At 36.9% G+C, this 15,397-nt stretch overlaps 1 protein-coding gene across 2 annotated transcripts; it reads left to right on the top strand.

The window, feature by feature from the left end:
- The first annotated feature begins 502 nt into the window (after positions 1-502).
- On the top strand, positions 503-3,307 carry LOC105634562 (NAC domain-containing protein 91). Of its 2 annotated transcripts, none has more exons than XM_012217429.4 (6): positions 503-828; positions 949-1,226; positions 1,431-1,676; positions 1,793-2,071; positions 2,190-2,633; positions 2,719-3,307. In XM_012217429.4, exons 1-6 carry the CDS (start codon positions 663-665, stop codon positions 3,022-3,024), a joined length of 1,719 nt encoding a protein of 572 aa, XP_012072819.1. In that variant the 5' UTR covers positions 503-662; the 3' UTR covers positions 3,025-3,307. The 2 variants fall into 2 exon arrangements, with proteins under 2 accessions (XP_012072819.1, XP_012072818.1); XM_012217428.4 differs by having other exon boundaries at positions 2,187-2,633.
- The last annotated feature ends 12,090 nt before the right edge of the window (positions 3,308-15,397 follow it).

Raw genomic sequence — 15,397 nt, 5'->3', positions numbered from 1 at the left:
CCAGACGGACAGGGCATTATCGATATAAAAAGAAAAACGAGGGTGACAAATTCGATACGCGGTATATACGAAATGGATGATGTCCTTTTGGAAAAATTATTTATTTAATCACTAAAATTTAACTTAAATTATAAACTCGTCTTAATATTAATTGATCCATAACATTTTAACTCTGATTCCATAAAAAATATCATTTTAACCATTAAATAATTTATAATATGTATAATATTTAGTTTCTATTATTTATATATTAGGTATATGTAAATTCTTAAATTTACTAAATTCATCATTATTTAATAAATAAATAATATTTTTGGACAAAAAAATAAATAATTAACATGGTTAAATTTTATAGACTAATTAATTCTTTTATCAAACAAAAGGGATTAATTAGTAATGCTGGTCAAATTTAGGAATTAAATAGTAATTCTTCCTTTTCTTTTTTAGTCATGAAACCGCGTAGTTTATGTGTAGAAAAACGGAGCTCAAAAACTGAGCCAAGTCACTTTCTCAGTTGCTTCTTCTTTCTCATCGTTAAAAGCTATAGGGGCCAGTCTTACCTTAAAATCGGAATTCCTCAAGATTCTCTCTTTCTCTTTATCTTCTCCTGTTTCTCTTTTTGAAAGGATTTTTCTCTCTCTGTATACTGGTGTAGAGTGAATATGGCAGTGATGTCTTTGAATTCGTTGCCGTTGGGGTTCAGATTCAGGCCAACGGACGAGGAATTAGTGAATTACTATTTGAGGTTGAAAATTAATGGCAACGATCGAGAAGTTAGAGTCATTCGTGAACTCGATGTCTGCAAATGGGAGCCATGGGATTTGCCTGGTACTTTTTTTTTCTCTGTTTTCTTTTCACTTTACTTTCTATTTTGTTTTGGCTTATATTTTAATTGAATTTACGAATTTGTATTTGGTTTTTTCTGTTTCCTGGAATTTGGGAGTTCAGATTTATCCAATATACAGACGAATGATCAAGAATGGTTCTTTTTCTGTCCGTTGGACCGCAAGTATCCGAATGGGCACAGATTGAATAGGGCTACAAGCAAAGGGTATTGGAAGGCGACTGGAAAGGATCGCAAAATCAAGTCTGGAAATAACTTGATTGGAATGAAGAAAACTCTCGTCTTTTACACTGGACGCGCTCCACGTGGCAAGAGAACCCATTGGGTCATCCATGAATATCGTGCTACTGAGGATGAGCTTGATGGCACTAAACCTGGACAGGCAGGTCCTATCTCACTATGCTTGTTGGTTTTGATTTAATTTATAATATTTTTTATATTCTCCATTTACAACAAAATTGGTTAATTGATTGATGGGTTGGCTTCATTTTTTGCTAAAAAGATAATTGCTTGTCAGTTAAGGTCTAATTACCTCATTTCTATCTATTTGAGAAGACATTCTTAGAGTTGATTCATCTTCTTGCAGAGTCCATTTGTCATTTGTCGTTTATTTAAGAAACAAGATGATACTGTGGATTTGAATTTAGAAGAACCTGAGGCTACTCTTTCATCTCCAACTGCAGTTCAATCCTCTCCGGAAGTTACAGAATCAGAGCTAACAGTGCCGCAAGCATCTCCGGTACATACACCACCACCCAACATTGTACCATCTAATGAATGGTCTAACGTTAATCAAGCAGGAGATGAAAAGTTAGATGTAATGACTCCTGAGGTGAGATAGGTTTTAATTTATAAGTGTTTTAGAACTTATGTATATGTGATTTCAGCTAAAGAGAGGTTTTCAGTTTACAACCAGCTAATAATCTTATGTATATATGGTTTCTTCAGGAGGATACACAGCTGGAAGAATTCTTGAATTCTTTTGCCCAACCACCTGAGCCTCTAGATGACAAACTATTTTCTCCACTGCACGCACAAGTACAAGCAGAAGTTGGTTCTCTATCTTATTCTGTCGTCAATGACAGTGGTGTACAATTTCAACATGGCACGAATGAATTAGAAGTTGACTATGTGACTAGTTTCCTGAATGACATCCTTCGGCAGCCAATTGAGTACTCATGCAAGGATTCTGAATCTTATGGTGGATTAGAAGCGAGCCAAGTTTTGGTAAGTGGATTTAACCAAATTAATTCTTTTATGTTTCATGGTGTTGCTTTGCTTCTGAATCTTTGCATAAAATTTATTGGCTTATATTTAACTTTTACATATTCTGCTGCCACAGCAGGAGAAAGAGCTGCAAGGTTCTGTGTGGCCTGAGGAAGATATTGACAGAAAGCTTGTTTTTCAAGGTGAAACAACTCCACATGATAACAGAATTCTAACTTCTGACTATAATGTCTATCATCAGCATAAAGATTTTGGTTCAGTACATAATGAATCCTATGGGAACCAAAGTTTGGCTTCAAGTTTTGCTGTAGGCCAATGCAGCAGTTTAAAGGAAACAAGCAACCATATGAATCAAATTAATAGTGGTGAGAATGTTGGAGCTGGAATCAGGATTAGGCCTCGAAATCCACAAAGTCTACCGAATACCCCGAACTTTCCCGCTCAGGGTGTTGCATCGAGAAGGATACGTCTACAGTGTAAACTCCAAGTCCAGCCAGTTAAATTTGGTGAAAATTGGAGCTCTATGCCAGAAGAACACACATCAGATCCAAATGTGTCTGAGGTGAGTAGTTTGTTAGTGATGCTGAGTAAATGGTCCAGTTTTATGTAAATTTGGATATTGAATATCATTGAATTGTAATGTGCAGGACTCAGAAGTGACAGAAAATGATACTTCTGTTGGAAGTGCTAGTACAACGTATGAACATGAACACGAGAACTTTTTGGTTTATGAGGCCAGTGAAAGCAATCAATTCTCTGAAGAATCGACGTCTAACATTGGACCGAATATAAGGCTGAGGAACCGAGTTTCAGTGCTCAAAAAGGTTCCATCTGTAATCTCGAAGGCTTCTTCCACTCGTCGCCCAATTTTTATGTTTAAAGTAGTTGTGTTGGTAATTTTGCTAGTAATCTTAGTAAGCACACAGCCATACCTTAGTTTTGAAACTGCATAGAGGCCTCACCTCTCCATGTAGTTTTGCCTGTCCTTCCCCCCCCACTCCCCTCTTTTTTTTATCATTATTTTTATATTTTTGTCTTCGGAGTGGGTGGATGGGTAATGTGATTACCGAGTAGGCATATGGGAGTAGATATGTTAGGTTAATATTTATGTATCTGGAGATTAGTTCGTCAGATATACTTTCTTGGCGAGTCTTCCTGTTAATATACAACTTTACTGCCTTGATATTTTGTACATTCCTTGCTGGTTTCATATTAACATTAAAAATTTCTTATTCATGATGCTATTTCTAGGGCCATAGTTAATCAGGTCCAGACAATGCTATGATCCAAATTTGGCTAATCGATTCGGATGTTAGGGGGCGAAGCTATGATTTAAAGTCAAGGATATCAAATCATTGAACTCCAAGATTAAGGAGGGACGAATGGTTGAATTTTCTGTTGGTTGTGGTTTCAATCTCTCTATAATAGATTTATATTGTTCATAGACTAATAAAAATGATAAATTACTAGTTTTACTGTCACATTCTTAGAATTAACTACCTAAAAGGATCATCATAATAATATTTTAGTATTTTTAATTTTTAATTTATAATTTGCAGGATCTTACGATTCTCGATCGGATCCATAGATTCTTCCAATGATTTGATGTAGGATACTGATTTTAACATAATGTAGGTTCTAAACCTTGATCAGGACATAAGTTACGAGTTACAGGCTGGCTAGATAGTTAAGAGTTTTTAAGTTTCACACATGGATCAATTTCTTGCTTCAGTGTATTGTAATTGAAGCATTGTTTCTTATGCAAATTGCCTCTACCCTTGGACAAAAGAAAATAACAAATAATCAAAGAAACGAAGGACAATGGTTAACGAATCAACCCCATAACTCATTTACTTGAAGAAGGGACAAAAGAAAATAACAAATAATATAGACTAAAAACAGGCCTTGAGCCTGATTATTTCTATCATTACCGCCCTCCTGAAAACTGCCTTGTCTCAAGGTAGAAATGAGGAAATTACGCTAGTATATCTTCATTCACCCAAGTGGCATTATTTTCAGATTACCCCTGCCACTGAATGAAAACTTGAGGGGTCTGTTGCAGGTCTTTATACCATACTCGTTGCTGACATACTTTTGAGTGGTTCTAGCATAAACTCTCCTTGAATACTCCTTAATGTGTCAGGCAGCTGATCAATGAATGCATGCTCTCCCACCACCCGTTTCAGTTGTGAAACGTGAAAAACGGGGTGGATTGTTGAGGATGAAGGTAGCTTCAACTTGTAAGCGACAACTCTAATTTTTCCAATTATTTCAAAATGCCTAAAATAACGAGCAGCTAATTTAGCATTAATATGCTTAGCCATTGATTGTTGGCGATGAGGCTGGGGCTTAAAAAAAACTGTCTCCCACTAAATACTGAACATCCCGCCTATGTTTATTTGCACACTTGACTAGTAACCACGGTGGTCTAAGTAAATTGTGATGGAGCTACCTTAAAACCTCATCTCTATCTTGTAAATGTTGAGATAAAGCTTCTACACGTGTTTCTCTGGGAAGGAGATGTTAGATGTTGGAGGAGGTCTGCCATAAATAACCTCAAATCATATTTTCTGTATAGCCCCTTGAAAATTGGTGTTGTACCAGAATTCAGCCCAACTAAGCCATTTAGACCAAGTTTTAGAAGCAATGTAAATAGGACTTCAAGATGTGATTGCGGACTTCTGTTTTGATGCGGATCCAAAGGAAATGAAATTTCTAGAACCCTTGATTGAAATGAATCAGGATCGAAGATTAAGTTAAATCCCTCTCTATGACACCTCACGTTTATAAGGAAATGGAAACACTAATAATCGAGTAGAAGAATAAGATAAACGCCACATCGAATTGATAAGTCTACCATAATTTTTGATGAAATTAGAGGAAATCAATTTCTCACAATCACTCTAAGCAAAGAACATGCAAAGCATAAACAAATTTCTATAAATTCAATATGATCTCCAAAGTTGTGTTTACAAGGAAAACAAAGGTTTTTTAACATAATTGGGCTAACCTAAGGAAAAGACCCATTAACAAAAGGCCCATACAAAGGTAACAAATGGGCTAAGCCAAATAAAGCATTAAGGCATAAGACATGTCCAAGTCAGGCGTGCTACTCCAAACACATCCAAGAGTGAGACTCTAGCACGGCCTGGGTGTGCTACTCAGCACGGGCGTGCTACACCTTCAACACAAGCCTCCAACAATGTAAGAAGCCTAGGTGTGCCTTCGAGTTCCACACTACACTTGTTAAACGCCACATCAAGAAGCTCTTGTAAAACTTGGTCTTGAACATATAAGGACATGGCTGCCCCATATCGCTTGGCACGGTTCCGTGTAATTGGCCCACTAGGAAGCACTAAAGGATTTTCCATGTTGTTCTCCTTTCTCCCTTGAGCTCCATGGATGAGTGATGGCGGATCCGTATCATTCCCCCTTTCCTCGAAAAAATTTGTTCTCAAATCTGCATCCATGTCAAAAGAAGACAAATCACTAACATTAAAAGTGGCAGAAACACCATACTCACTTGGCAAGTCTATCTTGTAGGCATTATCATTGATGCGTTCCAAGACTTGAAATGGACCATCTCCATGTGCATCAAGCTTAGTCTTCCGTTGGTTAGGAAACCTCTTTTTTCGAAAGTGTACCCAAACCCAATCTCCAAGCACAAACACTAGCTTCTTCCTTCCTTTATTCGCTCTATCAGCATACTGTTTGTTCCTCTTTTCTATATTTGCTCTAGTCTTCTCATGTAAGGTCTTCACCAATTCGGCTTTTCGAGCACCATCTAAACTAGAAAGCTCATGTAAAGGTAAAGGAACAAGATCCAAAACAGTTAGTGGGTTAAATCCATATACATGTTCAAATGGAGTAAAACCTGAAGTAGAATGTATGCTATGATTATATGCAAACTCAATGAATGGCAAAAAATCTTCCCATGTTTTTAAATTTTTACCCACAATAGCACGAAGTAAGGTGCCTAAAGTTCTATTCACAACCTCAGTTTGTCCATTGGTTTGTGGATGACACGTGGTAGAATAAAGCAACTTAGTACCAAGCTTGCCCAATAAAACCCTCCAAAAATGTGAAAGGAACTTTGCATCCCTATCAAACACAATAGTCCGTGGCACCCCATGTAACCGTACCACCTCTCGAAAGAATGATCAACAACATTAATGGCATAGTCAGTTTTATGACAAGGAATGAAATGAGTCATTTTGCTAAACCTATCAACAACTACAAGGATGTTGTCTCTACCAGGCCTAGTGACAATGATTTTCGCAAGTGTACGAAATCACAACAAGTAATATAGAGTAAGAAAAGTATCGTATCCACGGAGATTGTATATCAAGTACCAAAATTATGTTAACCTATTATTATTTATAATGACAATAAGAGAGATTTGTTATAAGGAAAGTAAATTCAAAAGTAAAACAGGAAGAAATCAAGCAACAAAATTTAGATGAAAAGAAATCAAGGATTTAAAACTACTAGGGATATTGATTTCACTTAATTCTATCCAATTAATTCTATTAGTTTGTTAATCAATTTTAATTGTTCAAGTAGGGGAAACAACCCTAAATTCAAGCTCTCCCGATGTATTGTTAGCTATTCTAATCCGGTCCAATTGCCTATCTTCCAATGGCACAATCAAACATGAATTAAATCATTAATTTTTATGGTTTGTTTTGTGAATTCATAACCTAAGGCTATTAACCTATGAAAACCCCCCATGAGTCAAACCATATAGCTTCCGCATCAAGTTATTATTCTCATGTAATTTATTACCTTTTTCGTATCAAAAACCCTTCTTTCGATAGTGATTAATGAAATAATTCAATCCAGGGGACAAATTCTGCCTGGAAGCTTTAAGTTCAATAATAAATTATAACAAGAACAAGGAAAAGCAAATCTAATATTATAAATTGGAATCGAATTAAGCTACATCAAATCCATAGTATGAGAGTTTAGCTCGACATAGTAATTAAATAAAACTCAATAATAATTGAATAAAACTTCATAATCAATAATGAATAATGAAAAGAAAGACAAGATTAAGAGTTTAGAAATAAAAACTAGACAACAGCTTATATGGATGGCTTCCTTGAATCTTGGCACAAATCTTTGACACTTGAAATCTTTGAGAGAGAGAGAGAACTATGTAGAAAAATACTAGAATTCGAGTTCTTTCTATAATGAATAGCTCCCCTCTTTATATAGACCTCCTGGAGGAAAATCTGACTCTGTTTAGGAAATAGAATCCTTATTAAGTACGAAATCTTCTTTGGAGATCATAACTGATTAGGCCTTGGATTTCTTCTTAGTTAGGACTCTTCTCTCTTCCTAAATAGGTTTAGATCTTGTTTTGCACATTTAGGAATATATCTGAGGCGGGCCCATGTGAGAAAAATATTGGCTTGCATTTTTAGTTCAAGTCAGCTCTGCCTTCGTAGCACGGGCGTGCCATCTAGCACGACTTGGGCGTGCTAGAGTCTGGAACTATGAATGATTTAGCACGGGCCGTGCTATGCAACACGCTCAGAGGAGTCTTTGTGGCACGGGCGTGCGCCCTAGCACGGCTAAGGCGTGCTAGGCTTTGTCCTTCCAAGATAGATTTCATCACTGGCGTCCTAGGCAAACACGCCCTGAGGTTCTTTTGGGCACGGGCTAGCCATGCTAGCCCCTGACTCTCCACTTGATTTTCCTTAGTTTTAGCACGGGCGTGCTAAAGTGCATGGGCTGGGCGTGCTCGAGCCTGAGTATTTTGCTTTGTAATGCTCTTTTTTGTGCCAAAACCCTGCAAATTTCTTTCAGATCAAGTGGATTATGATTCAAGAAAGCTTTGAACAAAAATTATACTTAAAATGAAGTAAAAATAAATTAAAGTGATAAAATTTACTAAAATTCTAAATAAAAACTATACTAAAAATACTATAAAAATGACACATATCAAAATTCCCCAAACTTAAACCATTGCTTGTCCTCAAGCAACAAAACAAAAAATAAGAGAACAAAATAGACTAACAAAACTAGTTTACTATGGTTGGAGATAATTATTCATAAACTCAAAAGATATCACAATCATTAATATGTGAATAAATCAATTGTTTTCCATGCTAATTATATTTAAGCGAAAATTCAAAATTTTTTTTTGATAATGCATATTCCTTGATTTAAATATAAGTTAAAAAGATTTTCAACACTAATAAATATTTGACTTATGACAAATAGGATATGAATAATCTACAAAAATTATTTAACCTTTTTAAATAAGATGTTTAATAGTATAAATTTAGCATTCCCATATGTAAAATTAGTCATCCCTTCTCCACAATTGAAATGCATACGATTTTAAAAGATCAAAATGTCTCTATTTTGGGTTGTAATGGGGTTTTCGAGGTATAAATTTAGCTAATCAAAGAAAGTGGATAAAAGATAGACAAAGAGTACAAAAGAATGTATAATATCTAGATTTTCATTCTACCAAAACTATTTGTTTAAGGGAGTTTCTTGAAATTCTTCACTAGCTCGTGACTAGAGATATTTTGGCAAGGTCTTTCTCTAATATTTTGATAATTTCTTCCTTGCTTTTAAATTCCCCAAACTTGAATTCTTTGATTGATTGCTTTTTCTATGGGTTGTTTATCTTTTGATTTTTCTAATTGGTACACTTGCTAGTATCAATGAAATTTTCTCCCTTCTTGTTGCTATGTTTTAATAAAAATCGAATCTTTCAATTATACATTGTTGTACTTAGGGTAGGAATTTTAAACTGGTTTAATGGCTAGGCTTAATAGGGTTTGATGAATAAAAATTGGATATAGGCTTCAAATTGGTTGCAAAAGTCATATTTCTAACTTAGGTGGCTTTGGCTAAATATGAAGTTCAACAAAGAATGCCTAAATCATCTCTTTCTAAATGTAAGCATTTAAAATTTTGCCTCAAAGGGAATTCTAATTTGTTCTAGGAATGCCAAGATTAAATAACTTTAGATTAAAGCTTGCCTATATATCATAAATTTTCACAAAAATTAGTGTTTATAATCTTTGAAACGGATAGTTAAACTAATGAATCATGTTAAGTCAAAAATTTCAAATTTAGAGCTTAAATATACTAGATAAGAAAATCAACTAAATTCATCACAAATTACTAAATTGTGACAACCTTCAAGCCTGCTTATAATCATTCCAACCATGTTAAGCAAAAATAAAATTTTAGCTAAAATTTTTCCTTCCCCTGATTTAATCAACCACATTGTCCCCAATGTGTATAAAATAAACTTACTTCCCCAAACTTATTGCATTAACAGAGGAAAAGAAATAAGAGAGTAGAGTAAGCATTACCAAAATTGTATTGAAAAATACAATAGAACTGGGTCTTGGAATGTTATAGCTAAAAGACCAAAACAAACATTAAGAGAAAAAGCTACTAAAAGATATAATAGTCAAATAAATGAAAACATTAACAAAAGAAAAATAAAAATTCAAGACAAAACGATCAGTGTATGAGAACAAAATCAAAATAGGAAAACAAATAAAGAGTCAAAATCCATCAAGACTCCAGTGGTGGAAGTGGATGTGGCTGTAAGAGCTGAATAACAGTCTGGAGTTGGCCTTGCAGTGTATCCATATGAGAGTTGAGGCTCCCGTGCATAATCTCGATGGATTGGAATCTATCTGCAATCATAGATTCCATCCTGTTAAGGCGTGTGTCAAACATGTCCATTCCAGACATCATCCGTGCAAGGACTTTGTCATTGGATATGCTTGATGTTCCTTGAAAGGATGGACCAGCGCCGGAAGTACCTGCACCAAAAGATGGATCAAAAGGCATCCATGTCAGCACCACCTGCGGCCTCGGCTTCCTCATCCTCAGAACTGTCATCTCTAGTACCTACTACCCTATAGGCATCTCCTACCTTCTCAATCAGTTTCATGTGTATCATGACATCTAAATCTAATCTGGTACCTTTTCCCCCTCCCACACTATCATAGATTGGTCTAGCCAGGTTCCAGACTCGCACATATGTAGCAATTCGGGTCACAAAGCACCCCATCATGATAGCCCCTTTATCCGCTCTAGTTATCCTCGCCCATCTTTGGCATAGCCAATAACCCACATTTAGCAAAATCCCCTGATTAATCGCCCACACAAAATATAATTCATTTAAGCTTAGTACTCCATCACTTTCACTTCTTCCAAAAATAGTGTTAGCTAGGAATTTGTGAATGTATCTCAGTGCAGGATTTTTTACTTTTGATGCCTTTGAATACCTAGGATTATAATTAATTTCGTCGGTCAAATCTTGCCATGTACGGCGTTCATTAAAATCCTTAGGTATTTGGATTTGAGCATTTTTCGTGGGGAATCCAAAAATATGGCTAACTTCATTCATAGATAAATCAAAATTTCTACAAAGTAACCTAAAGAGAATTTTGCTCGGGGGATCGCCAGGCAATAATCTAATTAAAGAAGAATAAGAACTCAAAAATTCTAGGGTTAAAGGTGCAAAAACCAGATCTTTCATACCAATAAACTGCCCCCACCCTATACGCCTAAGTGGTTCTATTACAGCATCTCTGAGACCCACTTGCGCTAAAGCATTTTCATCAATGAATCTATTGGGTAAAATAGGGTGAAGGGATAGTTTATTGTACCTCTCTTGCTGCTCGGGTGAAGCGATCTCAAATGGAGGAGGAGCAGGCGTGGAAGGAGGTGGACCCGGTGGAGGAGTAGTGGAAGATCGAGCGATTGGCCATTGTCTAGCAGCAACCGAGGATGTGAGTCTACTATGCTTCTATCAGGGAGGCATGGTGAAGGAGAATGGTGTGAAAAATTGGTGTGTAGTGTGTTTGATTTGAGAGAAAAAGGGAGAAAAAGAGAGAAAATTGGAGATGAAAGGTTTGACGGCTAGGGCGTGCGGAATGGGAATGAGGAGTGGCTAGGGCGTGCTCTTTAAATAGAGGTGCGATTTCATGTGCCTGTCTAGTCGTGGCAGGGCGTGCGCCTTGGCACGGCCAGACCGTGCGCGCTAATGTGACTTTGAGGCGGTTCGCGGCACGGGCGTGCTGTCGGACACGCCTTGGGCATGCAAGCCTTTGTCCTGCAAAGGAAAATAAGCGTACCTAGCATAGGCGTGCTGCGAAGCACGGTCAGGGCATGCTAGCCTCTGACTTGCGAAGTGAAATTCTCTTCTCTGGTTGCATGGGTGTGCTGCTGGACACGCCTTGGGCATGCTAGCCCCTGACTCTCAGAGTGGTTTTTCTCCTTTCTTGATGCACGTGCGTGTTATGGCATACGGTTAGGGCGTGCTAGCCCCTGACTCTCAAATCAAAATTTGTCTTTATGGCACACGGCCGTGTCCTGGGACACGGTCTGGGCGTGCTTAGTGTTAATATCTTGGCACGGGCGTGCGTCTTAGCACGGCCTGGGCGTGCTAACCTGTGGATTTTAACTTGATCCTGAAAAATTTTGACTAAAACAAAAGGACAATTATGGAGAAAATTTGGGAAAATTTGTAACAGAAATAATAGAAACAAATGGAAACAATAATTGAAAAAAGAAAATATCATGGGTTGTCTCCCACAAGCGCTTTTGTTTAACGCTGTTTAAGCTCGACGCACTCAACCAAGTTTAGGTCAAACGAGACTGATGGTATTCTTGACAAGATCAAAGTTGTCATTTTGATAAACTTTCAAACATTGAGCATTAACTTTGAAACTTCGATTAGAATTATCATCCACTATTTCGATGGCCCCATGTGGAAAAATTTCTTTAATTGTGAATGGACCGGACCATCTAGAGCGCAATTTACCAGGAAAGAGATGGAGTCTAGAATTATAGAGCAATATCTGTTGGCCTACCTTTAGATTCCGCAGGATAATATGCTTATCATGCCATTGTTTGGTGCGATTTTTATATATTTTGGCACTCTCATAAGCATGGAGGCGCATTTCATCCATCATATTCAATTGTAGCAACCGTTTTTGACCAACTTCTTTTGTATTAAAGTTAAGAAATTGAATTGCCCAAAACGCCTTATGCTCTAACTCAACAGGAAGATGACAAGCCTTACCGTAGACCATGCGATATGGAGACATACCGATTAGTGTTTTGAATGCAGTTCTGTAAGCCCATAGAGCATCATCGAGTTTCTTGGACCAGTCCTTCCTAGATTGTCCAACAGTGGTCTCCAAGATCTTCTTGATTTCTCTATTGGTAACTTCTACTTGTCCACTTGTTTGAGGATGATATAGAGTGCCTACACGATGAGTAACACCATATTTTGCAAGAAGAGAATCTAAATATTTGTTGCAAAAATGCTTACCTCCGTCATTGATTATTGCCCTAGGAGTGCCATGACGTGTGAAAATATACTTCTTAATAAAATTCATCACACTTTTGGCATCATTGTTTGGAAGAGCAACAGCTTCTGCCCACTTTGACACATAGTCCACCACCACTAGAATGTATTGGTTGGAGTATGATGATGGAAAAGGTCCCATGAAATCCAGACCCCAACCATCGAAGATCTCGACTTCAAGTATGCTATTTAAGGGCATCCCATGTCTCTTCAAAATGTTACCTAACCTTTGACAACGATCACATAGGTGAACAAAGTTAAAAGCATCTTTAAATAGATTAGGCCAATACAAACCGCTTTCCAAAATACGTGCTGCTGTCTTGTTTGCTCCAAAGTGTCCTCCACATTCCATTGAATGGCAAAATTTAAGGACACTCTCCATTTCTGCTTCCGGTATACATCGCCGGAATAACTGATCACTACAATATTTGAACAAAAAGGGCTCCTCCCAATAGAAGTATTTGATATCATGGAAGAACTTTTTCTTTTGTTGATAAGAAAAGTTGGGAGGAGGGATTTCGCAAACAAGGTAGTTAACTATATCAGCATACCAGGGGGCTTGTGTGTTTGCCAACAGTAGAAGTTGCTCATGGGGAAAGTTTTCATTGATTTGTAATTCTGTTGTATCTTTTTCCCCCAATTCTAGCCTGGAAAGGTGGTCAGCCACAAGGTTTTCGGTTCCCTTTTTGTCGCGAATTTCCAGATCAAATTCCTGCAATAAAAGCACCCAACGAATTAGTCTCGGTTTTGCATCTTTCTTTTCTAGCAAATATTTGATAGCCGAGTGATCAGTGTAAACTATCATTTTGGCTCCAATTAAGTAGGCTCTAAATTTGTCAAAAGCAAAAACAATAGCTAGCAGTTCTTTTTCAGTGGTGGCATAATTTAATTGTGCATCATTTAATGTGCGAATAGCATAATAAATGACGTGCAACTTCTTTTCCTTTCTTTGCCTAAGAACTACTCCAACAACATGATCACTAGCATCACACATAAGCTTAAAGGGAAGAGTCCAGTCTGGTGTGGTAATGATCAGGGCGGAGATCAACTCCTTCTTCAACTTGTTAAACGCATTCAAACACTCTTTGTCAAAATTAAAAAGAACATCTTTAACTAATAAATTACAAAGAGATTTTAGAGAAGTCTTTGATGAATCTCCTGTAGAACCCTGCATAACCAAGAAAACTCCTTATTCCCTTCACTGAATTAGGAGGAGGTAGTTTTTCAACTACCTCAATTTTGGCTTTGTCCATTTCAATCCCTTTTTGAGAGATCTTATGCCCTAAGACAATACCTTCACTAACCATAAAGTGACACTTTTCCCAATTCAAAACAAGGTTAGTGTCCTCGCATCGCTGCATTACTAAGGATAAGTTATGAAGACATGCATCGAAAGAAGAACCAAATACAGAGAAGTCATCCATGAAAATTTCAATGAATTTCTCTACCATATTAGAAAATATGGACATCATGCATCTTTGAAAAGTTGCAGGAGCATTGCATAGTCCAAAAGGCATTCTCCTATAGGCAAAAGTGCCATAAGGACAAGTGAAAGTAGTTTTCTCTTGATCTTCAAGAGCAATTGGTATTTGGAAGTATCTTCAATAACCATCCAAAAAATAATAAAAGGGATAACCTGCAAGTCTTTCAAGCATTTGATCAATAAAGGGTAGGGGAAAGTGGTCTTTGCGGGTTGCTTTGTTCAACTTCCTATAATCTATGCACACATGCCAACCTGTGACTGTTCTAGTGGGAATTAATTCATTGTTTTCGTTAGAGATAACATTCATACCTCCCTTCTTTGGAATGACTTGAACGGGACTTACCCAACTACTATCGGAAATTGGATAAATAATGCCAGCATCCAGAAGTTTTATTATTTCAGCCTTGACTACCTCTTTCATATTTGGATTTAATCGCCTTTGATGCTCAATTGAAGGTTTATAGTCTTCTTCCATCAGGATCATATGCATGCATACACTCGGGCTTATCCCCTGTAGGTCTGAAATTGACCATCCTAATGCCTTCTTATGTTTTCGAAGAACTTGCAACAACCTTTCCTCTTGATCAAGTGTTAAGTGCGAAGAGATAATAATAGAAAAAGAATGGTTCTCACCTAAGAATGCATGTTTTAAATGAGGTAGAAGTTGTTTCAGTTCTTGCTTTGGTGGTTCACTTTCTTTCTCATTCATGATGCTTGATTCATTAATTTCATCTTTAATATGCAAAGTGTTTTCCACACATTCATCAATGACATCAATTCGAAAACAATCACCATAGTCCATAGGGAGTTTACATGATTTAAGAACATTAAAAACAATTTCTTCCTGTCCAACCCTTAGAGTTAATTTACCTTCATAAACATCAATTAATGCTCTTGCAGTTGCAAGAAAAGGCCTCCCAAGGATTAAGGATCCTTCCTTGTCTTCATCAATATCAAGAATAACAAAGTCAAGAGGGAAGATGAATGTACCTACCTTTACAAGCACATCTTCTACAATTCCTCTTGGATATTTGATCGATCGATCCGCTAATTGTAGAGACATCCTTGTTGGTTTGAGCTCTCCCGTACCTAGCATCTTAAAAACTTCATAAGACATAATATTAATGCTAGCACCTAAATCTGCCAAAGCTTTTTCAAAATCAAGATTACCAATATTGCAAGGGATAGAAAAACTTCCCGGATCCTTTAACTTTGGAGGCAATTTATTTTGGATAATTGCACTGCATTCCTCAGTTAACATTACCGTTCCTCGATCATCGATTTTTCATTTCTTACTAAGGATATCTTTTAGAAATTTCGTATAGCTAAGCATTTGAGGATGAGCTTCAGCAAAAGGAATGTTGATTTGAAGCTTTTTGAATACATCCAGAAACTTTAAGAAGCTCTTGTCATCTTGTGCTTTATTTAACCTTTGTGGGAAGGGGACAGGTGGAGCATAGGGTTTCACTTCTTTTTGCTCTTT

This window comes from Jatropha curcas, chromosome 5 (genome assembly GCF_041381405.1).
Source record: "Jatropha curcas cultivar XTBG-Jc1 chromosome 5, XTBG_Jcur_1.0, whole genome shotgun sequence".
In the NCBI taxonomy this organism is placed as follows: Eukaryota; Viridiplantae; Streptophyta; class Magnoliopsida; order Malpighiales; family Euphorbiaceae; genus Jatropha; species Jatropha curcas.
This window is presented reverse-complemented; position numbering and strand designations above follow the sequence as displayed.

What these genes read in the sequence shown, in the direction of transcription:
- LOC105634562 (XM_012217428.4), top strand. Translation starts at nt 663, where the DNA reads ATGGCAGTGATGTCTTTGAATTCGTTGCCGTTGGGGTTCAGATTCAGG. An exon ending in TAGATGTAATGACTCCTGAG is followed by an intron (nt 1,677 to 1,792) that starts GTGAGATAGGTT and finishes TGGTTTCTTCAG; the next exon opens with GAGGATACACAGCTGGAAGA. An exon ending in TAGAAGCGAGCCAAGTTTTG is followed by an intron (nt 2,072 to 2,186) that starts GTAAGTGGATTT and finishes CTGCTGCCACAG; the next exon opens with CAGGAGAAAGAGCTGCAAGG.